This window comes from Suillus clintonianus (assembly GCF_016758775.1).
Source record: "Suillus clintonianus strain FC179 chromosome Unknown DEU56scaffold_19, whole genome shotgun sequence".
NCBI classification, from domain to species: Eukaryota; Fungi; Basidiomycota; class Agaricomycetes; order Boletales; family Suillaceae; genus Suillus; species Suillus clintonianus.
Window position 1 is genome coordinate 131,395 of NW_024539243.1, and position 22,130 is coordinate 153,524.

Here is a 22,130-nt window from a genome sequence, read left to right on the forward strand (position 1 = left end):
GCCTCGTCTGTAAACTCCGCGAAGGTATTGAAGCGGTTCAGGAACATTACATGGCTTCAACCGCTTGAATGACTTCAGAGCTTCTGGTTGGCTTTGATTCCCGAGCTAAGCGTCATAAAGGCAGTTGTTGACCGTGATATCACAGTGAGTACGGTGTTGATTCAGGGAGTGACTCTGCGAGCACGATAGCGCCAGGCTGTGAAGTCATGTTGGGAGATAAAAGGAATAGTTGCTTGTCGGAGTGCTTGAATCTTTGATGTAGTGTGCTGTCATTATGATAGGCCGGCGAGTGCAAGGTTCCAATTGAGCGCCATCTCTGGATGATTGTTTCCATTAAACGCTATGCAAAAGGAGAAACAGACCGTGTGGCCGGTATCTTTTCCTCCACGACAATTGCGCTATGAGTAGTGTGCAAATACATGACCAGAGCGCCATTCAGCGTCATGCTGGTACTATAATCGATCTGCTGTTCTGTTGTGTTCCGTCCATGGGCCGCTAGCAATGAAGTAGGACTCCGCGATCTGTGTTTTTTGGTCTAACTTGGATCCTTCGATGGCTGGCGAGAGAAATGCGAACCTCCGAATTACTGGGTTCCGTTGCTTACTCAGCGCTCAGCCACTGCCCCAGAATTGAATTTTGTGACCGTTGTTGATTGGAAACAACATTCAACCCTGTCACAACCATGTTACAGACTTCGCGGATAGGCCAAAGGCCCAAACCCCAGTTGTCACCCTAAACTGGGTGGAATTCCCAGGTGTTTCCGCGGCTTATCTCGACAGCAAACGGGAATTCCGCAACAGCAGCGCGCGCGTTGCACGCTGTTCCATACCGAAACACAACTAAAGCATAGTGCACAGTATGCGGCTCGATGATCCAATACTCATGGACAGTCCCGTTCAGTTCGGTCACGGTTTGAGTCTCATTGTGTCAGTCAATAAGCGATCGAGTGTTATGCAACTTGTTTTAGCATGGCAGATGAACTGGCTACTAGGGAACGGTAGGCAAGCATTTTAAACATCAGGGAATATCCTGAGCTACGGTCTGGTGGTGGCAGATACCCTAGTATCTACAAAGGTAAGCTCCAAGCCAGTATGATTACTAGCATGAAATCTAAAAATCTACAGTGTATCTAGCCATATAAAAACTCTTGCATTGTGGGGCGGGCGCTCAGATGACATTTGCTCCTCACGTCTGGCTGCATAACTACTGCGGCCATATGACAAAAACGACCCTTGAAAAATTAAAATGCGCGCCGCATATGTGCGTTCGATCATGTCACTATGCATTACCGAATGGCGGGGGAAGAATGGCTAATCATTTGCTGGCATGTAGGCTTCAAGCAGCCTACAAAAGCCTATAAATTATACGACTTGCATACTCTCGTTTTCATAATTATCGACATGCTGTCTCTCTCTGTCCTCCTCTTAATTGCGCCTCTTGTCTCCTGCATACCTCGCATGCACAAGAATCATGCGAGAGCCGTCGACACCACGTCGATTAGCGGGCGATACGATTCTGTCAATGTGGGACAGTACTCACTGCTTAACAATCTCTGGGGCGAGTATGATGCTTCCTCGGGCTCCCAATCCTCTCAGATCATGTCGCTGGCTGGTAGTACTATTGCCTGGAAAACAAACTGGACTTGGACTGGTGGAAATGAAGTCAAGAGTTTCGCCGACATCCAGCTCAATACTGGCATCAACCAACAGCTGAGTGCTATTTCCAGCATGCCTGTAAGTTTGTCGAAACTCCAGACCGCACGAGACTAATTTTTCTGGCACCATAGTCTACTTGGGACTGGTCTCAGTCGACCACTGAATCGGTCGTAGCTGACGTTGCCTATGACTTGTTCACATCCAACACAGCTGGTGGCTCGAATGTAAACGAAATCATGATCTGGCTCGCAAACATCAACTCTGGACCAATCGCTGCGCAGTACAACGCTGCAGGTCAAGCTGTCCCGATTGTGCAAAACATCTCGATCGAAGGTTACACCTGGTCAGCTTCGCATCTACACAATCATCTGCACAGTACTAACTATTTTTTGCAGGGACTTGTACTCTGGATCCAACGGATACAACCAGGTTTACTCGTTCCTCTTGACTAGTGGTACCATTGAATCGTTCAGTGGCGATGTTTACGAATTCATTTCGGTAAGTCTGGCCAGGCTTTGCCTCTTTGTGAACGCGCGGAAACAATGATTTTTTCTCCTTTTCTAGTACTTGATTGACAATCAAGGGATGAGCTCGTCACAGTACCTTACCACTGCCCAGGCAGGCACGGAGGCTACTTCTGGAACGGCGGAATTCACTACGTAAGTGACACTTGGATTGGCGCTCTGTGAAAGGGCTGAATGTGTTTTATCTGCAGTTCTGCCTACAGCTTGACCATCAACTAAAATTATTTTATATGCCCGTCGTACGGCACATGGTGTACGGATAATACGTCCTCTGCGGCCCGACCGTTGGTGTAAGAGCTTCTCCTCGCATACTCGGTGCGCCGTCAGGACCCGGGGACATCCACCTCTATCTAAGTTCTTTTAATCCTTACCACTCACTACGCCACCTTTATCACTCTACCGTCTCACCTCGTGCAGGCCACGAACATCAACACAGCACTTACAGCCATCATCACTCCTTTGAACCTTGCCTTGCACTTACATATTCCACTCATTTCCTGTCCGTTCGTTTTTCGTATAAAACATGGCATCCAATTCTCGTACAGCATTGGAATTCACCTATAATAAAGAAGGGACGACTGTCTTCTTTTCATTTGGTCTGCCTAGAATAAACCCGTTTTGACTCGAAATATATATCGGGTCCAAAGTCTATCAATGTTCAACTTCCCATTCGAGCTCGCAAAATTTCTGAACCAGCTGAACCCTATAGCAGTCCTCATAATAATGGAAAAGCCGACCCTAAGAAATGTTTGGTATCGACAGGCTATCTACCAGGTTCTACATCTGTCCAATTCGCCAATGCAGACATGTACCGTGTCCATTTCCCATTGCTCCAGGATGACACCTTAATCCAAGCTTCGTCTGGGCTATCGTAGCGCAAAGCTAGCAAAAGACCTCCTAATGTACAGTCCGCCAAAGATAGATTTGATCCCGTGAATAATTCACCTGCGCCACTTCCTGCCCGCATAAATATTGCAAGGAGGTCAAACGCGCCTTCAATTTTCTTCCAGTGTTCCTCGCGATCTTTGCCCTTGAGCTCTATATCCTCGAGTTTCTTCCCGAATGCCACTTCAGTGCGCTGACGGAAATGGGTGCGGTCCCGTGGGGTCTTCTTGTCGTACATGTGCATGACCATGACGGGTAGCAACTGTGCCGTGATGGAATGCGCGACGTGGTACTCGAAGAGGGCGTGGAGGGCGCGGCTGGCGGGCGGACAGAGGGCACGGGAGTAATCGGGGTCTGGATATGTGCGCTCTAGGTACTCGATTATGGGCGTCGAGTCCGAGAGGAGGACAGGAGGGGTGAAAGTGTTGTCAATCAGTGCAGGGAGTGTGTATTTTGGTGTCCCGTCTGGCAGCACGCTCGTAGGCGGTATTCCGAGCGACTTGCACACAGATTCGATATCGGCCGTTTCGACCCATTTTGTTCCATAGGTGAGTTCTTTGTAGTTGAGCGCGAGTCTGTGGGAAGTGCTAAAGATGAAGCAGTAGTGAGAGTGGTTGACTATTGCCATGACTGACCTGACTTTCCATGTATTTGGTGAAGTGGGTACTGGAAGAACGGTTGGGATGTCCAGCAACACGATTTTTGTCACTGCCATTTCAAGTGTTATAACGTTAGGTCCTTGAACAAGCGTCACAAACGCGCGTTGCTCGCTTCGTGTGAACGCGTCTTAGGGGTTATTAATTATCTATTTTCAATCGAAACTTAAACTCGTACTTACCAGGAAAGATATTCCCACAATTCATCTAACCCAAATTTTCGTATAGGCCTTTCTGACTGCAGAGATTGTTGTGATATAATAATGGCGACACTTCTTCCACCTCCGAAAAGACCAAAGCTATATCACGGTGTTCCAGAGCCTGAGCCTGAGCCTCTGAAAGTATCGCCCAATGTCGTGGTTCAATTCGTGAACGAGCATGATGGCACACCGATAGCACCTGCTGTGAACCTCCCAGCGAACGTTGCGCGTGAGGGCCTTGAAGTACTCGTCAATCAGCTACGTACAAAGGTTAGAAACTTGGGCTCTGTCCTTAGTTTATACCCCTTAAATTTTTTTTGGATCATCCAGGACGACGATGAGCACGTACCATTTGCTTTTCATGTCGCTCTACCTGAGGAGGCGACGAAACCAAATGCTCCAACACGAATCGTGATATCTAAATCTATAGAAGTGGATGTTCTAGCGCACGCGTCCCTCGCATTCTCAGAAGAAGACGTCCTAGTGGTACGCTGCGCTCCACAGTCTGTATTCAAGGTTCGCCCAGCTACTCGATGTTCTGCCACACTTTCAGGTGCGTCGATTGCCCAATGGGTCGCATCGATATTTGTTAATGTGATTGTGGTATCAGGACATTCCTCACCGATATTGTGCGCTTCATTCTCCCCTACCGGCAATCTACTTGCGACTGGTTCAGGCGACACTCATGTGCGCCTATGGGATCTTTATACTGAAACACCATCACACACATTGACCGGTCACACTGGGTGGGTACTATGCGTAGAATGGGATCCACTAGAACGTAAATTGGCAAGTGGTGGCCACGATGGCCATGTAAGGCTATGGGATCCTAAGTCTGGAAAACCGCTGGGCGATGCAATGAAGGGCCATTCAAAATGGGTGACGTCCTTGGCATGGGAGCCCCTACACTTGTGCGTTGTTGTCTATAGCATCTTTCAACGTTATTTACTTCTGATTCACCAGAAACCCATCTACCCCACGGCTGGCATCCTCGTCTAAGGACGGAACTGTGCGGGTATGGTCGACGGCCACACGAAAACTAGAATACGCACTTGGAGGTCACACTGCCAGCGTAAACGTTGTCAAATGGGGAGGCGGTGGTTTGAATGGTACCGGAGTACTTTACACGGCCAGTAGTGATCGTACAGTCAGAGTATGGGATGCACGAGAGGTAGGCATATTCTTACATCTTCACCATCCAACTAACGCTGTTCTTTCTAGGGCAAACAACTCCACATTTTGAAAGACCATGCCCATTGGGTCACCACTCTTGCTCTTAATACAGATTTCGTACTTCGCACTGGGCCATTCGATCACACCGGAAAACGTCCATCGTCGGACGAGGAAGGTAAATCTTCAACTGTGCGAGTTACCCTCCGTTAGATTCTCAATTAATCCAAAACTTTAGCTCAAGCACTTGCTCTCAAAAGATATACTGCACTGGTGTCACGAACGCCAGAACTACTGATATCAGGTTCAGATGATCACACTCTCTTCCTTTGGTCTTTATTTGCTTCTTCAAACGCCGAACCGGGAGGGGTTAAGACCAAGCCCTTGACCCGTTTGACTGGTCACCAACGGCAAGTGTCCCATGTCGCTTTTTCGCCCGATGGTCGATGGGCAGCTAGTGCTGGGTGGGATAGTGCAGTGCGGCTATGGGATTGCTCGGGTACGTTGTATGGCTGTCGTATGTCTGATGGCAACTTGACTAAAAAAATTTCGTCATCTCACAGGCGCTGGGCAGCTAGGGAAGTTTGTAGCTACCCTGCGTGGACATGTTGGCCCCGTCTACAGACTTGCGTGGAGCGCGGATTCGCGAATGCTGGTGAGCGCCAGCAAAGATGCGACTGTCAAAGTAAGTTCGACGTGCATGCGAGATATTCGTTTGATGGACGTGCTGTTATATTAGATTTGGGACCTCAAAACATACAAAATTAAGTCGGACCTTCCTGGTCACACAGACGAGGTCTACTGCGTGGATTTCGTTGCTGATAAAGTTGTGAGTGGGGGCCGCGATCGGACTGTGAAGATGTGAGTTGATGCACCGTTTTCATACACGTCAGTACTAACGTTTGTTTTTCGCAGATGGAAGAATTAGCTACAAAATTGTAATTTCAGGAGGGTTACCCTCACTTCTGAGTACGTCGAACCCACGCGCATAGACAACCAAGAGGCAGTTAGTTATATCAGAGTGACACGCAAATGCGTTGGCGTTATGCAACAGCCACGCGGCTGTATGTGGATTGGTTAACAGTCGAACGCAGAGGAGAAAACCTTCTGTAAGCCAAAGCAGCAACTGAACTGCAACAAGGCGAACTGTAATCTAATATCCACGGCCCCGCAACGAATGTCATGAAGTTTATTGAGAGCCCCAAGCAGTGGTAATACGGCCTGGCTATATTTGCCTCAGAACCAAGTTGGTCCGCCGAGGCATGCCATGGCTGAGCACGGGCGATCTCATCACAAGATCTCGGAGGAAACCCCGTCAAATTATTTGTTTGACAGCCGATGCCTTGGCAGGAGCAAGGGGGCGGCGGGAGAGAAGGGGTGAGAGGCCAGGAAGCCTGGGGATTGCTGAAGGGTCCCGATACGAAAATCTCTTTGCCAGATATGGAGTTGATCACACGGGGGCTCGGCCGCCAAAAAAAAAATTCGCGAAGACACAGCAAACTGAGATTCATTGGTTTTATCCGTCGTTGAGGGACATGGCGGCTTGGGGCAAAGGAATACAGCAAGTGCGAAGCACGCCATGTCTAGCCTCTCGAGTCGCCTTTCTCTGGCACATTGCCCCTCTCGCTTACTTAGAACACTCAGATGGTTCAATCTTAACTCTGGCAGCAGCATCTAACGCTCTAACTCTGTCCAATAAGCACGCCGGATGTCGTCCAGTCCCAAATTCAGTATGTAAGCAGTTCATGAATCCTGAGTAACAAAGTCTTGTCCAAATATTAAATATTGTGTGACACAGTGATCGTCTAGGTAGATGATATGTCTGCAGCGCAGCGAATTGAAGAAGTTGCCAAGGCTCCTAACGAACGAACCCCGATGCTACTGCCAGAAAGGCGGAGATCGGAAGAATGACTGGGGAGTAGTTAATACCAGTGCAGGTATGTGGCCACGCCGCCGTTTGAAATTATGATCATATTCGATGGTGCTGTTTCGAGGCTTCGTGTTGTCAAACTAGTCATGAGTTGACGATGGAAAGCCCCATAATGTTTTTTATGACATTGACTTCTATCGTCGGATCGATATGATGGTTGAGAAAGGCGAAGCTTGCAAGTTGCAGAAGCTTGTCAACTTGCTGGTTTGGGCTGTTGGCAATATTCACTTCCTCCAGCCTCAAATCAGCATCTTGAGCATCATCGCAATCGAGTTGCGAAGCAGGCACATATTGACCTTTGATCAACCTATAAGCATATTTCAACTTGGTGTCACTGGTTCCAAACCTGAACGAACCCTCACGGAGCAGGCAACTTGAATGACGTGGACTCGGATGCAAATATTCACTTCAGTCCCTCCCACTAGGCAAACCCGTGATGCAGAAAGAGACAATCGGTCCTTCTACACATTCCGCCAGCTGTGAAGTTATATCCTGCTTGGTGCATCTAAGAAGTGCGTCAGACAAGCTTCGCCTACTCGATTGAAATTGACACTCACAACCTTCAACTCAAAACTCAAAACTATGCCTGCACGTAAATAAGTTGATGAGGGTCGTTTTGGAGGGTCACAATCAAACCATCATGGTTACGGAGTCCTGCCAGTGATGTGGCCCTTGCCTAACTCAGATACGGCGAAGGTTACATACTACTGATTTTCGGGGATAGAAGGTCCTAACTGCCGTAAGTAATAACATTTTCACTTCACCCTTGCCAGGTGTCGAGTACACGTAGGCTCCGACTCGATATTATGACGAATACTGAACCCGGGGCCGGTACACTCTACGCATACATTACTCGGATAACGAGATGGAAGCCACTGCATCTGTCATCCTCAGGAATGTCATATCGTCCCCTGCTCGGCGGCGCAGTCGACTACAGTTCTCACCACGATTCAGATGCTTCTGGCAGAAGCAGTGATGACGATTCAACACTTACTTTTGATTATATTGACAGATCAATCGTGGAGAAGAGCCTTCTCCGGAAGTTGGACCTTCGGGTAGCCTTCCTGGTTCTGGTTTACATTATGAACTATGTGAGTTGCTCGACCTAGCGTTTTCATGCCTGCCTAAATCTGCACAGATGGACCGCACTAATGCAGCGTATGTGACCCTTTGAAATCACTTGGAGAGGGTTGCTGAACCGTTCACTTGCAAGTGCAGCGAGGCTGCGTGGTTACGAGGAGGACCTTGGCATGGTGGGGACCCAATTCAACACACTTACCAGCATCCTTTATGTGGGGTATTTGATGACGCAGGCTCCTTCGTATGTACCTACACCTTATCCTTTTCCGTCATATCTGAGAATTCAACAGCAACATGATCTTGCAACGTATGAAAAGGCCATCACTATACCTTTCGAGCTGCATGGCAATATGGGGTGCTCTCACCATGTTCATGGGTACGTACAGCTTTCACTTGGGCGGACATTGGCTAACCAAGGTCATGAAAGGTGCAGTACAAACGTTGGTATCTAGATTTCAACGATGTCCACCGTTAACCACGCTCTAGATACCATGCCGCTCTTTTCTTGCGCTTCTTTCTTGGATTTGTGGAGGCGGCATTCTTTCCCGGAGCTGTATTCCTTCTTTCGCGATGGTATGATTGCCCCATACCTCGGAACAGCCCATACTGAAATTTCTCTAGGTACAAACAAAATGAGCTAGGCTTACGCACAGCACTTCTTTCTTGCGGCGCCTCGATAAGTAATGCTTTCGGGGCTCTATTTGCATCAGGGATTTTGGGAAGCCTGGATGGCGCACTAGGTTTTACGGCTTGGAGGTCTGACGCGAAACGCGCGTGCTCTCAAAGTAAAATTGTTCTGATTTTGCCCCTGCAGATGGCTCTTCTTTGTGGAGGGCGCTTTAACTATCGTGGTCGCGCTGTCTGCAATCTGGATTTTACCTGATTTTCCTTCAACACCGAACGTCTGGCTTCTACCTGACGAACAGATCCTGGCCAAACAACGAATGGAGGAAGACGTTGCAGTCGGAAACGAGCAAAAAGGCAAGCCCAGAGAGGACCATTCTGGTCTCACCGAGGCTCTTATGGATTGGAAAGTATGGTGGGTTGGTGCTGCCATGAACTTGATGGTCTGTTCGATGTCATTCGGGATTTTCTTCCCGACACTATCCGCTACAATGGGTTACAGCGCAACTACCAGCCTCTTGCTCTGCGCACCCCCGTGGATTTTGGGAACTGCAACATCATTTGTTGTGGCCAGGTCAGTGTTTACTGTACAGGCGTGATACATGAATTAATAATATTGAGTCCAGGCACTCTGATGTAACTGGTGACCGCTTCTGGCATATCGTTGGCCCCCAACTTATCAGCATCATTGGATTTATGCTCGCAATCTCGACTATGAATACGGCTATGCGATACCTGTCTCTGTATGAATTCTCGTTCCTCGTTTATGCGATTCCACAGGCTTACATGCACCGTGAAGATTCTTAATGACTCAAGGCCCAGTCGCCTATGTTGTTTCTTTGACCTGGGTCATGAATACGTTTTCCCAAACGAATTCGAAACGCGCTGCAGCCATCGCACTAATAAACTCTATGGCATCAGTTGGTACCGTCATTTCATCGTCAGTTCACAGCGACTTTGTGTTATGCTGCTACTGACGCCGTCGCAGGTACTTCTGGCCGTCCAGTTGGGGACCTTCATACATGAACTCATATATGCTTTGCATCTTGACAAGCATCATGTCTATGACGATGTTATGGGTATTTAGGTGGCACCTTTCCCGGTGCAATGAGGCTGCTGAAGCCGAAGAGCAAGCCCTGGGACTGCCCAGGGGGTTTAGATATCTCCTGTAGCACTCGCTGCTCAGCGGTCTTCAGTACGCAGTGTTTGGTAGGGATTGTATTTTGATGGGTTAAGCTGGGTCAACGACTGGTTAATAATGTACTGTACACACTTTGGAAAATGCGGCATCAAAACATTAATCGACTACTGTTTGAGCCACCCTCGTCTGAATCATGAATTATGTCGAGTAAGTGGAGTCTGCAATCACTTGTCCTGTGTTGTCATAAGCGCAAAGCATCTATTCTGGGCATGACTCCTACGACATCCATCATTGTACGAGCGGCGGTATTGTGTGCGGTAAGAATACCTCTTTATCCTTGTTTTCTTCATACCAAACTATATCATGTGCAACCAGAACCTGCACCCTCGGGATCTCTAACAACGACCTCATTCTGCGAATGTTTTCCTCTGCAACTTCCCTATACTGGTGAGAACATGTCACCGCGCCGGTTGTCGCGTCGACATGGGACGCAATTTGCATATTCCCAGTGATCAGATCAGGGTGATGGGCTGAATCTGCGCCTAGCAGGATCCAAGCGCCGTCTGCAGAAGTGCGTGCAAGGACGTTGATATGTCCATCAGCGTGCCCTGCAATGAACAAGCCTAAGTGACTTTCTTAGGTCTCGTGCAGTAGAGGCGTACCTGATGCATCAACGATATACATGCTGCCATCACCGAAAATATCCATTGCATGCGGGTAGGGACCGATTGCCACGTTGAGGTCAGAAGCTGTAACGAAGCGTAGACGGTCTTCCGGTGGACGAATGGATGAAAAAGCTATGGGACTGTGGCAGGAACCAGGGTCCGCTAAAGCTTGCTTCGATCCTTCCCCGAGGATAAACTCGGCAGTCGTAAATGGGGAGGGATCTCCGACGCTGAGGGAAGACAGGTTAGGCAATTCATCCCACCTCATATGCTGAACGGCTCACTGATCCCAATGGAGGTGACTCAGGATTACCAAGTCAACTGAGGAAGGGAGAACTCCACCAGCCTCCAGAGACTCTGCCACAGTCTGCTTCACATCAGGCACTACTTGTATTGCAGCAGGTGCAAACTCTTTGATGTTTCTGTGAATTCCTAGGTCGAAAACGACCCGCTTATCGCTTTTGGAATGACGCAGGAAGAATGCGAGTGAGGGAAAATCTATCGGGCCGTCCGATTGATCGACCGCCATGAGACTCAAAGGAACATTCAGGTGTCCAGCTTCAAGGGCAGATACATACATGTACGCCTGCTCATTAGAAGGGGAGGGGAGTGAATGCGCCTCTGTGGACATTGGTATCAAGGTCAAGGATGAATCAGATACAAGACTCAAACGTGCCTATATATAAGCAAGGAAAGCAAGTAGTGGAACCCTGACTCAACAAAGTTCAATTCTTGACAACATAACACAGAGTCATGCTGGCCGGGCCCGGCGTTTCACACCAAACCAGTGACTCGGAATCGATGAAGAAGTAGATTACGCCCTGGCTGTGTATGATCGTTCAAGTGAAAGATGGTCAATCTCAGCAGTCAAGCGAGATATTCCGATGATCGATGATAGTTGAAGAACGCGAATGCAGACTTGTTAGTTGCTGATTTGTGCAGGATACCGCGATATTGAAAGGGCGTACACAACGCAAATCAGCATCTGATCATTGTCAGTTACATCCGCGTTTGTGACATGGCGTTATAGGTCTGTCTGTACGGTTGGCCCCAGTTTCCCATAGTCAGCTGTAACGAAGGAAGAAAGACCAAAGACGGTTGACTAGAGTCACTGACACCCTCAAAATTCGTGTTCCTGGTAATCAGAGGTCACGTGGTGCGACAGGCGCCTTTCATGTGCCACGCGCCCTCAAAGTTCAAACCATGCCATATTTGAGGGCCATTTTGGCAGAGCTTTGATGCGGCGGACGAGCATCGGAGCATTAAGTTAGCTTCCGGTGGCAATGGCCGTCGAAATTGCTGCCGCCGTCAATCTGGAAATGTTATTTTCGTTGACACTTCGTAACTTGGGAGTCGAGTAGGCTCCGAAGTGCCAATCGGAACAAATACAGGTATACTGATGTTGCATCTCTTTCATTCATAGGAATGTCAGATCACCCCCTGCTCGACGGTGCAAGCAACTCCAGTTTCCGTTACGGAGCCTTTGACACAAGCAGTGATAGTCCGGCGCTTCCTGAGTGTGATGAGCAGAACAGACAGATGGTGGAGAAGAGGCTTCTCCGTAAGCTCGACCTTCGAATCGCCTTCCTGGTTCTGATTTACATTATGAGCTGGGTGAGTTGGCATATCCAGAGTATTTCCGCTATTGCCTTAACTCTTTGCATAGATCGACCGCACTAATGCAGCGTACGTGGCCCTTCGAAATCGCGATTGGAGTATTGTGGCTTAATTGCTTACTCGATCGAAATAGTGCAGCGAGGCTGAGTGGTTTTGAGGAGGACCTTGGAATGACGGGGAACCAATTCAACACACTCATGAGCATCTTTTACGTGGGGTATTTATTGACGCAGACTCCTTCGTATGTACCAGCACGTTATCCTTTGGTGGCGTCTCTGAGAATTCAAAAGCAACATGTTCTTAGATCGCATGACAAGGCCATCGCTGTACCTCTCGATCTGCATGGCAATATGGGGTGCTATCACCGTGTGCATGGGTATGTACATCATTCACTTCATTGACATTGTCTAATAAGGGTCATGAATAGGTGTAGCACAAACGTTAGCATTTATAACTTTTACCACACTTGAGTTAACGTTGCTTTAGGTACCATGTCGCTCTGATTTTGCGCTTCATGCTTGGATTTGTTGAGGCGGCGTTCTTTCCTGGGGCTATTTTTCTGCTTTCACGATGGTATAGTTGCTCAATACCTCCGAACAATATACACCAACATTTCTCTAGGTACAAGCGCAATGAATTAGGGTTACGCACAGCGCTTCTGGCTTGCGGAAGCTCACTCAGTAACGCTTTCAGTGCTCTTATAGCGTCGGGAATTTTGGCAAGCCTGGATGGTGCACTAGGCTTTACGGGTTGGAGGTCTGAGGCGAAATATGCATACTGTAGAACTGCTCTGACTTTTCTGCTGCAGGTGGCTCTTCCTCGTAGAGGGCGCTCTGACAATTGTTGTTGCAGTGTCCGCAATCTGGATTTTGCCAGATTTTCCTTCTACACCGAGTGTTTGGCTTTTGCCTGATGAACAGACCCTAGCCAAGCGACGGATGGAGGAGGAAGTCGCAGCTGGCAATGAGCACAAAGGTGTACCCTTGGGGGGTTGGTCTGGCCTAATCGAGGCTATAACGGATTGGAAGGTATGGTGGCTTAGCGCTGCTCTTATTTTGATGGACGCTTCTTTGTCGTTCCGCATTTTTTTCCCGACACTGTCTGCTACAATGGGTTACAACTCGACCATCACCCTCCTGCTCTGTGCACCCCCGTGGATATTGGGAACCTTGACATTGTTTGTTGTGGCCAGGTCAGTAATTATTTGACAGACTCGATAGGGGAATTAACCATAGCCAAGGCACTCCGATGCAACCAGTGATCGCTTCTGGCATACCGCTGGCCCTCTATTTGTCGCCATCGTTGGGTTCATGATGGCAATTTCTACTATGAATGCGGCCGTTCGATATCTGTCACTGTACGCACATTTCTTCCTCATTCTGCAATCCCACTGGCTCATGTTCTCCGTGAAGATTCTTTATGGCTCAGGCCCCAGTTGCCCATATTGTTTCTTTGACTTGGGTCATGAATACATTTTCCCAATCACAGTCGAAACGCGCTGCAGCCATCGCATTAACTAATGCACTATCATCAATTGGCTTCATTGGTTCATCGTCAGTCCAGCGTCCTCTTGCTCTGTGGTGCCGCTGACACCGTCACAGGTACTTCTGGCCGTCCCGTTGGGGCCCCTCGTATGTGAACTCATTTGTTATGTGCATATTGACAAGCGCTATGTCTATTGTGATGTTCTGGGTATTTAGGGAGCATCTTTCCCGCTGCAATGAAGCTGCTGAAGCCGAAGAGCAGGCTCTAGGGCTGCCCAAGGGTTTCAGATATATTTTGTAGCACTCGCTGCTCAAGGCTTGTTCCGTACGGATGGGTCAATGACTGGTTTTATATTGTACACATGAAGCATGGAGTATCAAATACATCAATGCTTTCCTGTTCAAGTCCCGCTCTTCCAGATTTTGAACAGCATCGCACATAGTGGAAAATTCGTTCGTACTCTCAGTGTGACATCATTGGACGAGCGGTGGTATTTTGTGCGGTAAGAAGACCTCTTTACCCTTGTTTTCTTCATACCAGACTACATCATGTGCAACCAGAGCCTGCACCCTCGGGAACTCTAACAATAACTTTATTCTGCGAATATTCTCCTCCGCGACTTCTTTGTAGTCGTGGATACATGTCACTGCGCCAGTATCCGTGTCGACACGGTACGCAACTTGCATGTTCCCGGTGATCAGATCAGGGTGATGAGCTGAATCTGCGCCTAGCAGGATCCAAGCACCGTCTGCAGAAGTACGCGCAAGGATGTTGATATGCCCGTCAACGTGCCCTGCAATGAAGCTTAAGCATTCCTACCAGTCTCGCGCATTCAATAGAGAAGAGACCTGGTGCATCAACAATATACATGCTGCCATCACCGAAGAAATCCATTGCGCGCGGGTAGGGACCGATTGCCACGTTTAGGTCGGACGCTGTGATGAAGCGCAGACGGTCTTCCGGTACACGAATGGATGAAAAGAATGCAGGATTGAGGGAAAATCCAGGCTCTAGACTTAAGGCTTTCTTTGACCCTTCCCCGAGGACAAACTCGGCAGTCGTAAATGGGGAGGGATCTCCGACGCTGAGGGAAGACAGGTTAGGCAATTCATACCACCTCAGGCGCTGAACGGCTCACTGATCCCAATGGAGGTGACTTAGGACTACCAAGTCAACGGATGAAGGGGGAACTCCACCTGATTCCAAAGACTCTGCCACTGTTTGCTTCACGTCAGGCAAGAACTGCTCTGTTGCAGCAGGCGCAAACTCTTTTATGTTTTTGTGAATTCCTAGGTCGAAAACGACTCGCTTATCGCTCTTCGAGTGGCGCAGGAAGAATGCAAGTGAGGGGCAAACAATCGGTTCGTTTGGTTGATCACCAGCCGCAATTAAATCCAAACGGATATTCAGGTGTCCGGCTTCAAGGGCAGATACATCCATGTACGCCTGCTCATTAGACGGAGAGGGGAGTGAATGCGCCTCTGTGAACATTGGTGTCAAGTTCAAGTTAGAATGAATGAGATGCAAAACTCAAACGCACCTATATATAAGTAAAGACAGCAGATGGTCAGCTGAATGCCTGTGTCTCCACAAAGCTCAATTCATGACAACACGACACGTCACGCTGGTCACCTATTTCACACCACACCAAGGAATCCTGATGCACAGACTGAAAATTCCAAATAGTGGAGTTGCGAACGGACCGAGGCTGGAGTTGATAATCGCACGATAAATAACGCATCGACAAAAACGAAGGCCGACATTCTTTGGTAACTTGAAGACTCTGTAAACAAGTTATTGAATGTCGATATTCAACAACTTACAAGCAAGTGTGCTGTACACCAGGATTTGCTAGTGTCTGCACCCAGCATTGCATATTCGTGCCATGAATGCAGCCTGGAAAGCGAGGAATAAACGAACACGATCGATTAACATGTAATGTCCGCAGATAGGGCTAGACACGGTGCACAGGAGTCGACTCCACGAAGTACAGCATTGATATTTGGCCCAATACCACCACCGGCTAATACCTCGACGTGTGAGGATCAGAACTGGAGGAAGTACCAAGTTGGCTGCTGTGCTGTGTTGGACCTTGTACATAGCCTACGTGATGCCTGCCAGGTTGAGAAAGAACGTGAGAGTCAAGACTACGTGAGAATCATTTTGATCTCGGAGAATACCGCATATCAGCTAGATACATTCTGAACTTATAATAGCGACGACATGGCCAGAAACGCCTATTACGGTTCTCCAGGGAAGCTTTCATTGAAGACGTCAGGCACTCAAAAAACCAATGATTTTCATGTTCAGACACTGATGGTCACGATCATGATGTTCTCGAGTCTCGACGCCCATACGATCTCGGGTCTCCGTTTATGAGCCACTAATCTACGCAGAGAAACCGAACTTAGCTAGAGCCTAACGTGGGGTAAGTCAACATTGCTATCTATGGCGCAACTGCACTGCCCATGAACGTGCAGTGTATCAAGTACTGCCATCCTGGACCAGACTCGGTATGTGCCACACTTATGGGGTTTGTCAACTAACGCTGTGTTTTATTTTTAGTGTAGTGCAATAGGAGACAGTAAAGGCTTCGGTTTGCCTCTCGGGGTTCCTTATTAGCATTGCGCCGAGTCAAATATCTATCTGTCAGCCAGAATGTTTTTCCTCGTCCGAAACTGTCGACCCTGGATATTCATCAGCTATATTGAAACCACCTGAAGGCGTGGACAAGCTCCGGAGGCCCAGGTCAACGTGCCAGTTTGTATGTGAGCATCATTTTTATTTTACGAGGTCCTGAATGGCAACGCACAGGATCGATTTGGGCCCATCGGTGATTTGTTTCCTTTCTCGTATCTCTTTTGCAATGTGCCAATCACATATGCAGCATGATATCAACGGCATCAATGCTTGGCGTCTAAGGGTCACAAGCTCTCTCATAAGGTCGAGGGGACAACTTCTCGATGCCCACGACCATGATGATGAGCAGCGCTACTGGTACACCGTTTATTCTCGTTGATCAAGATATTCGTACGATGTCTGGAATCCAGAGTGCTCATTATCTAGAAATAGCATGCTTCACACTTCTGGTTTACGATCTACTGACTACCTTCGGAGAAGAGGTGTGTGGCGCTCATAGCGTTATCGAGACTTCCCTCCATCATGTCTGCATCTCAGGTGGAATACTTCTGGTCGGGGCCATGGAGCATATCGCGGGTCCTGTTTTTCTTGGTGGGCCCTGTATTCTCTCTAATGTAAGCCTTTATCTGACGAAGCTGCCTAGAACCGATATCTTCCATTCATTGCCATGATGTAGGTCCAATCAACTACCGCTAAGGGTTTGACCTGACATTTATCTGGTCCCCACATCCAAGACCAACGAATGCTGGTGAGTATTGTGATTCACGGTTTCCATCGACCAATGAAACGATCGACTTTATCAGCGATGTTTGGGGCCGAGATATCAGCACAGGTTTGGACCTTCGCTTTCTACTATTGCATGCGCTTATCAAGTCATATCATAATCAATGATACTTAGTCGTAAGGCTGAACTTGTCTTTGCTAATGGCCCATATGGACTAATTATTGTTCAAGGTGCACTCAGTGGATTCACGCTGCATTTGAGCTTTCTATGATCGTCATCTGTATCAACCAAGGTCCCAGTGGTCTCATACAAATTATCCTAGATTGGCTAAAAATCACAATAACAGGAATCCTTCTCCTCCGCGTGTGGTACATGTACTCTCATAGTGCCATTTTACGAGCGGTTGCATGCTTCAGCTATGCAGCGTGCGCTTTATCATCCCTTATTCTGATGGGCTGGAGTCTTCAGTTCCTGGAATCTTCTGCAGAGTCTCTCGAGCTTCAGCGGAAGATATCATCCATCCCAGGATGTTCTGCACCATCCCCATCAATGATTTGGACAGTTTTCGTTCCAAGTGCTATCATCCATACAATTTTGTTTGGGTTCACGATCGCACAAATCGTGAAGGTCTCTCGTGATTCGCGGAAGGATCAATTGATGCTGCGTCTGGTACGAGAGTGAGTCCCATTCCGTGAGTGGTATCCTCAGCACACTCACCAATTATTCAGTGGCGGTCTTGTCTTCTTCGTTTCGCTGGGTGAACAATGAGTATTTCATCTACACATCAGCGCGCTAAACAGCACACAGCCTCGGCTATATATTCCACAGTCGGAGCTCGTTTAACCACAGATCCTGCCGCAAGTTACTCATATTTCACTTCGTTTACGTGGCACTTAATATTCCAAACTTACAGATCAATGGGCCAGCAACTTGGTCAAAGTGAGTGTTTTTGCACTCGCGTGTATGATCGCTACCTGCTGAGCAGCGTTATCATTCAGCTCACAGTTGGCAATCAGCGCAGTTGCAGTGTCTCGGCTTATGCTCAGCATACGCTCCCTTGCTGCGAAGTTGAAAACTAGTCCAAATTGGTTGTTCAACCCGTCTGAGCTGAGCAGGGTAAGGTGGAGGGCTGTCTCTGGTGATTATGGTCGCAGCATCGTGGTCGAGATGGACACGTATGAACCGGAAGCACAAAAATTATGATATTACTTTGTGACACAAGTATAGCCTCGACAACGTTAACCACACGTAATAATATTAGTCATGATGTCATCGCGCGGCAGTCGCGACTCGTGTAGGCCATCATTCGAACCATCACAAAGTTTTCCATCGCTGTAACTAGTCACGGTCAAGGACTCAACATAGGCAGTCTCTTCAAGATGTATGATGCACGCCGTGTCCTTCACAAACTGCTGGTCATGCTTCGAACGATGGTTATTAGACTTTCCAGACAGTTTTCGTACCCGTGTTTCATTCTGCAGCGTGTCCTTAACACTTGGACTTCCAGAATTGTGCGCTCAGGTGTTGCATATGAAAGTGCTAGTAGTCGCCATGAACGCTGCGAACAACGTGGCAGTGAGTTCAATGCTTCACCAGTAGCCATCCTCCCAAGCCTCGACTACCCCTCCGAGTCTGGGCATTCAGTCAGCCAGCACTCAGAACACACTCGCGCAGGGAGCTCTCTTCCTGAAGACGTTGAGTCTAACTATGTGTCTGTGTCAATTGTCACTTCGCTGCGGGACAGTATCCCTCCAATCCTGAAACCAATGACCGCGAGTGACGTCCGTCGGTATAGCAAAAAGTCTCAAATGTAGGTCGAATACAATGCTGGCTCAACTTAGTCTCATGTGGAACCCCCTTTAAGTCAGAGGACAGATACGGCCTTCATGATTCCAGCGGGCCAGAAAGATTTTTTGATGTACGTCACGCGCCATCTCATATTGTTTGATTTGCCGTCCTCAACGATTCAAACCTATTACCGGTAGTCCGGACAAAATCGATGCAGGCGACCTGATCTGGGACTGCCAAATACATCCGCATGGCACATTATACTTCTCCAGCGAACAAGTCAGTTTATCTCCAACATTTTAGCTCATCTAATCACTTGCTCAGGTAACATGGAGAGACCCAGAAATGGAGACAATCATGGTTCAAATAACCGTGTTCACAGATGCCGACGTACGCAAGCAGTCGAATTCGGATGCAATTGCTTCTTGTGTAAGAACACTCTTGGACCGGGCACAAATCGCAGGTCACCTTGAAGACACCCTCACCGAGCTTACTGTTGATTTGTCTACGAACACTCGCGGGGAGCTTGAATGCAAGTACTATTTTGTCGCACCTGATCGGCGGGTTCTGTTTTGGGAAGATGATTTTGAGGCGATGCAGTTATTCGGTGAGGTCAAAGGCGTTACGAATGGTCACATCAGTGCGTTTGTATTCTGTTCTGGCAACGTTTTGTTTCACTATTACATAGAATATGCCATGGAGGCAGAGTATTGGTAGGCCGCAAAATCAAGGTGATAACTCACTCGCTCTTGCGCAATTGAATAGCTCTCAATCCCATTTTCTTCTGGACAGACACATTCTTCCCACTAACCGGGCTCAGGATGCACCGGGAGCTGTATCCGAACGATTGCAAGATAACCCCTGAACTTCATCGTGAACTGCAGGCAATGATCCTCCATGCTTACACCGGTGTGTTTCTCGCGATGTGTAGACCGTACCTGCTCATCATGGTTTGATATATCTCAGATACCATCTTTTCTGAAGTGTCGTTGGCGCCTTTCGACACTGATGAGCTCCAGCGAGCCTTGAGCATTGTAGATTACTTGAATGGTAAATTTCTTCTATAATCTTCATCGTGCAGGTTTACTGAACCCATTCGAGGCATCGTCAACAAACCTGATTCAACCACAAACGACCAATATATATGGGCATATGGTGCGGATGTTGCTGTCTTAACCCAGCCCATCGTCTCATTACGACTTCATAGCTCGCTTAATGCGAATGTTCAGTATGGTTGTCCTATGCATGTCTTCATCTAGATGTGGCTGAATTTTCAACTAGCTAGGGCTAGGTTTTCTAATTTTTACGGTGAAATAGGCGCCAGGCTAGGTACAGATCATACTGTTTATGCCGAAGACAACTATCTGGACAGAAGGCCGATAGTCAAGCTTTTCAATCTCGTCCTGTTTGGCTCTCCGTCCAGTCATATTAGAAAGATCGATAGCGTCTGGGTTGACCAATCTGTCAACCGACCGCGCTGGAAAATGTTCATCAATGGATTGACGAGCGAGTGGAGTGGACTAGCAATTTATGTGAGTTACCGATGCTAAAGACCGCATTTACTTTCTGCTGAAAATGGGTAGTCAACTGTCATGTTAGCTGTGGACATTAGTTTCCTCGCTGTACCTGCGATCGGTCAACGACCTTCAGCACAGATTGCGTTATACATCTCGTCACTCTGGTCCGTAGCCTCGTTGGTCGTTTCTGCTCTACTGGCGCAAAGCGGTGGGCACCAAGACAGTATAAATCGAGCGGTATGTCTGACCTTTTGAACTTCCCCTTCACGTCTCCGTTGCACGACTGACTTGGGCTGTTCAAGACTGCATTCATGACGCGCATGACGCGGTCGCTCCATGGCAAAGAGAACCTTGCCATCATCTTCAGCTTACCGTACGCGCTTGTCATTTGGGGGTGAGCATCTTCCCTGCTCAATGTTTCTCAAAGTGACGAACTTGCATTGCGTAGGATGGTTTTCTTCTTCTTGGCGCTGTCGCTCGTGATCTTCCTTTCTGCTAATATCACGACGTGGTGCACTGTAGGACCAGCGTGGTTACTCGTCATCGGGTTTATTGGCTGGCCAGTGTGGGCTGCTAGGGGCCCACAGGTCGGACGACCAACGTCCTCATTGTGGATCCGTAGGAAACTTGGAATATATAGAACTGATGGAGTCGCGACAGTAGATGGGGAAGTTTTTCGTCAGTAAAATGTCATGAAATGCCTAGTGTATATTACATGATATACCAATACGAGACTATGTACATATGAAGCTTACAGACCAGGTCACAACCAGAGTCATGTGTAGAGGGGGCTAGCCAATGTTAAAATAACGTGCGAGTGATGATCGAGATGATGGTGTCCTTCAAAGTATGCCATTCCTGTGGAACAGGAATCGAAATCCTGTCTAGTTCATAGGGTGCGCAAGGATCATAACAGGCAACCCTGCGTGGACATAATGCTGGAGTGTTGACGCTAATGGCATTGCACCAACAACAAGCAGGGATCCGGGGATGGAACCTGTCTGTAGGTTCCCTGCCTTCGTTATCTCGCCTTCTGTTTCTCCCTCATCGCTGCTAAAACTCATGCTTGATACGTCGCCCGTACTATTCGAGCTAGCAGAGTTTCTCCGAGTGGAAGCCATCGAGACTATGGATGCGGTATTAGCCACTGCCAATCCCTTGTCGTTCCTGTTGTGGTAGTGTGTCGTTAGCTCTGTACGCAGATCCGGGTGTACTTTGACCAACTTTATCATAGTCTGTGATCTCGTGCACATCCTCTCCGGGCGTTGCTCGCCATTCTGCGGTCGTTGAGTTGGTATACCGATGAATCGCGGACATTTACACGGGCACCCCAGCTGTTCGGTAGAATCACTTCAGTATCGGTTCATTCACTTGAATTTGCTGTTGTTCACTCACTGTAGTACAGCGCTTACGGTCGGGACTTTGACTGCCTTGCAAGCATTTTGCGCATTTCAAGGCTGTGCATGGCTTCTTGTGTTGATTGGAAACTTGAAGCTTCTTGACGACGATGGTCTAGACTCGTTTATTTTGCGTGTACGAAATGTATTAGCGAGACTCCTTACTTTTGCTCTACACATCCAGATAATAGTAGATGGTACCGTAAAGAGACCCAAGCAATAGTTGCTTCCAATGGAAGTTTGGATGAACTTCAATGAAGTCAGTAGCCTGAGTAAAGCTAGAAACGTGCCTCGTCACGTGCCTCAATCGTAAGCGCGACTCGGACGTTCGCGTTCGTAGCTACCCATCCGATACGAAACCCATTCCGAAAATCCATTGGGTAACTAATTCTGCAGTTCTCCACGAGTAGTCTTGAACGCTTTGGCTCCAGT

At 48.1% G+C, this 22,130-nt stretch overlaps 9 protein-coding genes across 9 annotated transcripts; 6 read left to right on the top strand and 3 right to left on the bottom strand.

Moving 5' to 3' along the window:
• The first annotated feature begins 1,362 nt into the window (after positions 1–1,362).
• On the top strand, positions 1,363–2,863 carry DEU56DRAFT_789854 (glycoside hydrolase family 12 protein). The gene is made up of 5 exons (XM_041352573.1): positions 1,363–1,733; positions 1,787–1,998; positions 2,051–2,153; positions 2,220–2,314; positions 2,371–2,863. The coding sequence occupies exons 1-5, from the start codon at positions 1,401–1,403 to the stop codon at positions 2,396–2,398; spliced, it is 771 nt and encodes a 256-aa protein (XP_041210786.1). The 5' UTR covers positions 1,363–1,400; the 3' UTR covers positions 2,399–2,863.
• A 52-nt stretch (positions 2,864–2,915) lies between these two features.
• Positions 2,916–3,822, bottom strand: DEU56DRAFT_883835 (uncharacterized protein). The gene is made up of 2 exons (XM_041356149.1): positions 3,700–3,822; positions 2,916–3,639 (listed from the first exon to the last, which is right to left on the bottom strand). Exons 1-2 carry the CDS (start codon positions 3,777–3,779, stop codon positions 2,943–2,945), a joined length of 777 nt encoding a protein of 258 aa, XP_041210787.1. The 5' UTR covers positions 3,780–3,822; the 3' UTR covers positions 2,916–2,942.
• A 124-nt stretch (positions 3,823–3,946) lies between these two features.
• Positions 3,947–6,189, top strand: DEU56DRAFT_854067 (WD40-repeat-containing domain protein). Its single transcript, XM_041355232.1, has 9 exons — positions 3,947–4,190; positions 4,251–4,473; positions 4,531–4,831; positions 4,884–5,091; positions 5,142–5,268; positions 5,329–5,589; positions 5,654–5,775; positions 5,830–5,951; positions 6,006–6,189. The coding sequence occupies exons 1-9, from the start codon at positions 3,984–3,986 to the stop codon at positions 6,016–6,018; spliced, it is 1,584 nt and encodes a 527-aa protein (XP_041210788.1). The 5' UTR covers positions 3,947–3,983; the 3' UTR covers positions 6,019–6,189.
• Positions 6,190–7,657: 1,468 nt separating this feature from the next.
• Positions 7,658–9,981, top strand: DEU56DRAFT_206124 (MFS general substrate transporter). Its single transcript, XM_041345064.1, has 11 exons — positions 7,658–8,111; positions 8,159–8,178; positions 8,234–8,341; positions 8,391–8,476; positions 8,528–8,540; positions 8,587–8,673; positions 8,722–8,856; positions 8,915–9,298; positions 9,351–9,467; positions 9,524–9,664; positions 9,713–9,981. The coding sequence occupies exons 1-11, from the start codon at positions 7,827–7,829 to the stop codon at positions 9,894–9,896; spliced, it is 1,560 nt and encodes a 519-aa protein (XP_041210789.1). The 5' UTR covers positions 7,658–7,826; the 3' UTR covers positions 9,897–9,981.
• DEU56DRAFT_935455 (beta-lactamase-like protein) lies at positions 9,909–11,161 on the bottom strand (the record flags this gene model as incomplete). The annotated part of the gene is made up of 3 exons (XM_041358795.1): positions 9,909–10,473; positions 10,528–10,760; positions 10,815–11,161. The coding sequence occupies 3 exons, from the start codon at positions 11,159–11,161 to the stop codon at positions 10,154–10,156; spliced, it is 900 nt and encodes a 299-aa protein (XP_041210790.1). The 3' UTR covers positions 9,909–10,153.
• A 579-nt stretch (positions 11,162–11,740) lies between these two features.
• Positions 11,741–14,034, top strand: DEU56DRAFT_789873 (MFS general substrate transporter). The gene is made up of 11 exons (XM_041352574.1): positions 11,741–12,144; positions 12,197–12,216; positions 12,281–12,388; positions 12,438–12,523; positions 12,575–12,587; positions 12,634–12,720; positions 12,769–12,903; positions 12,956–13,339; positions 13,388–13,504; positions 13,560–13,700; positions 13,749–14,034. Exons 1-11 carry the CDS (start codon positions 11,956–11,958, stop codon positions 13,930–13,932), a joined length of 1,464 nt encoding a protein of 487 aa, XP_041210791.1. The 5' UTR covers positions 11,741–11,955; the 3' UTR covers positions 13,933–14,034.
• Positions 14,035–15,221, bottom strand: DEU56DRAFT_883847 (beta-lactamase-like protein). The gene is made up of 4 exons (XM_041356150.1): positions 15,173–15,221; positions 14,771–15,113; positions 14,481–14,716; positions 14,035–14,425 (listed from the first exon to the last, which is right to left on the bottom strand). The coding sequence occupies exons 2-4, from the start codon at positions 15,070–15,072 to the stop codon at positions 14,106–14,108; spliced, it is 858 nt and encodes a 285-aa protein (XP_041210792.1). The 5' UTR covers positions 15,073–15,113; positions 15,173–15,221; the 3' UTR covers positions 14,035–14,105.
• Positions 15,222–16,613: 1,392 nt separating this feature from the next.
• DEU56DRAFT_732713 (uncharacterized protein) lies at positions 16,614–18,199 on the top strand (the record flags this gene model as incomplete). Its single annotated transcript, XM_041348289.1, has 7 exons — positions 16,614–16,754; positions 16,810–16,863; positions 16,916–16,944; positions 17,296–17,673; positions 17,725–17,753; positions 17,804–17,876; positions 17,995–18,199. The coding sequence occupies 7 exons, from the start codon at positions 16,614–16,616 to the stop codon at positions 18,197–18,199; spliced, it is 909 nt and encodes a 302-aa protein (XP_041210793.1).
• An 86-nt stretch (positions 18,200–18,285) lies between these two features.
• On the top strand, positions 18,286–21,086 carry DEU56DRAFT_206179 (uncharacterized protein). Its single transcript, XM_041345065.1, has 13 exons — positions 18,286–18,806; positions 18,861–18,914; positions 18,982–19,063; positions 19,109–19,424; positions 19,473–19,497; positions 19,605–19,693; positions 19,751–19,834; positions 19,886–19,939; positions 19,992–20,012; positions 20,066–20,316; positions 20,368–20,538; positions 20,604–20,695; positions 20,750–21,086. The coding sequence occupies exons 1-13, from the start codon at positions 18,376–18,378 to the stop codon at positions 20,985–20,987; spliced, it is 1,908 nt and encodes a 635-aa protein (XP_041210794.1). The 5' UTR covers positions 18,286–18,375; the 3' UTR covers positions 20,988–21,086.
• Positions 21,087–22,130: the final 1,044 nt, after the last annotated feature.

Coding starts and splice junctions, on each gene's coding strand:
- DEU56DRAFT_883835 (XM_041356149.1), bottom strand. CDS start 3,779: ATGGCAGTGACAAAAATCGTGTTGCTGGACATCCCAACCGTTCTTCCA. Junction 3,640..3,699: donor CCAAATACATGGAAAGTCAG/GTCAGTCATGGC, acceptor CACTTCCCACAG/ACTCGCGCTCAACTACAAAG.
- DEU56DRAFT_883847 (XM_041356150.1), bottom strand. CDS start 15,072: ATGGATGTATCTGCCCTTGAAGCCGGACACCTGAATATCCGTTTGGAT. Junction 14,717..14,770: donor AGTCACCTCCATTGGGATCA/GTGAGCCGTTCA, acceptor GTCTTCCCTCAG/CGTCGGAGATCCCTCCCCAT. Junction 14,426..14,480: donor GTATATTGTTGATGCACCAG/GTCTCTTCTCTA, acceptor GCTTCATTGCAG/GGCACGTTGACGGGCATATC.
- DEU56DRAFT_789854 (XM_041352573.1), top strand. CDS start 1,401: ATGCTGTCTCTCTCTGTCCTCCTCTTAATTGCGCCTCTTGTCTCCTGC. Junction 1,999..2,050: donor TCGATCGAAGGTTACACCTG/GTCAGCTTCGCA, acceptor TATTTTTTGCAG/GGACTTGTACTCTGGATCCA. Junction 2,154..2,219: donor ATGTTTACGAATTCATTTCG/GTAAGTCTGGCC, acceptor CTCCTTTTCTAG/TACTTGATTGACAATCAAGG.
- DEU56DRAFT_854067 (XM_041355232.1), top strand. CDS start 3,984: ATGGCGACACTTCTTCCACCTCCGAAAAGACCAAAGCTATATCACGGT. Junction 4,191..4,250: donor TCAATCAGCTACGTACAAAG/GTTAGAAACTTG, acceptor TGGATCATCCAG/GACGACGATGAGCACGTACC. Junction 4,832..4,883: donor GCATGGGAGCCCCTACACTT/GTGCGTTGTTGT, acceptor CTGATTCACCAG/AAACCCATCTACCCCACGGC.
- DEU56DRAFT_206179 (XM_041345065.1), top strand. CDS start 18,376: ATGTATGATGCACGCCGTGTCCTTCACAAACTGCTGGTCATGCTTCGA. Junction 19,498..19,604: donor GCCATGGAGGCAGAGTATTG/GTAGGCCGCAAA, acceptor AACCGGGCTCAG/GATGCACCGGGAGCTGTATC. Junction 20,317..20,367: donor GGAGTGGACTAGCAATTTAT/GTGAGTTACCGA, acceptor GAAAATGGGTAG/TCAACTGTCATGTTAGCTGT.
- DEU56DRAFT_789873 (XM_041352574.1), top strand. CDS start 11,956: ATGTCAGATCACCCCCTGCTCGACGGTGCAAGCAACTCCAGTTTCCGT. Junction 12,217..12,280: donor ATCGACCGCACTAATGCAGC/GTACGTGGCCCT, acceptor CGATCGAAATAG/TGCAGCGAGGCTGAGTGGTT. Junction 12,904..12,955: donor CTAGGCTTTACGGGTTGGAG/GTCTGAGGCGAA, acceptor TTTCTGCTGCAG/GTGGCTCTTCCTCGTAGAGG.
- DEU56DRAFT_206124 (XM_041345064.1), top strand. CDS start 7,827: ATGACGAATACTGAACCCGGGGCCGGTACACTCTACGCATACATTACT. Junction 8,112..8,158: donor TGGTTTACATTATGAACTAT/GTGAGTTGCTCG, acceptor AAATCTGCACAG/ATGGACCGCACTAATGCAGC. Junction 8,342..8,390: donor TTGATGACGCAGGCTCCTTC/GTATGTACCTAC, acceptor AGAATTCAACAG/CAACATGATCTTGCAACGTA.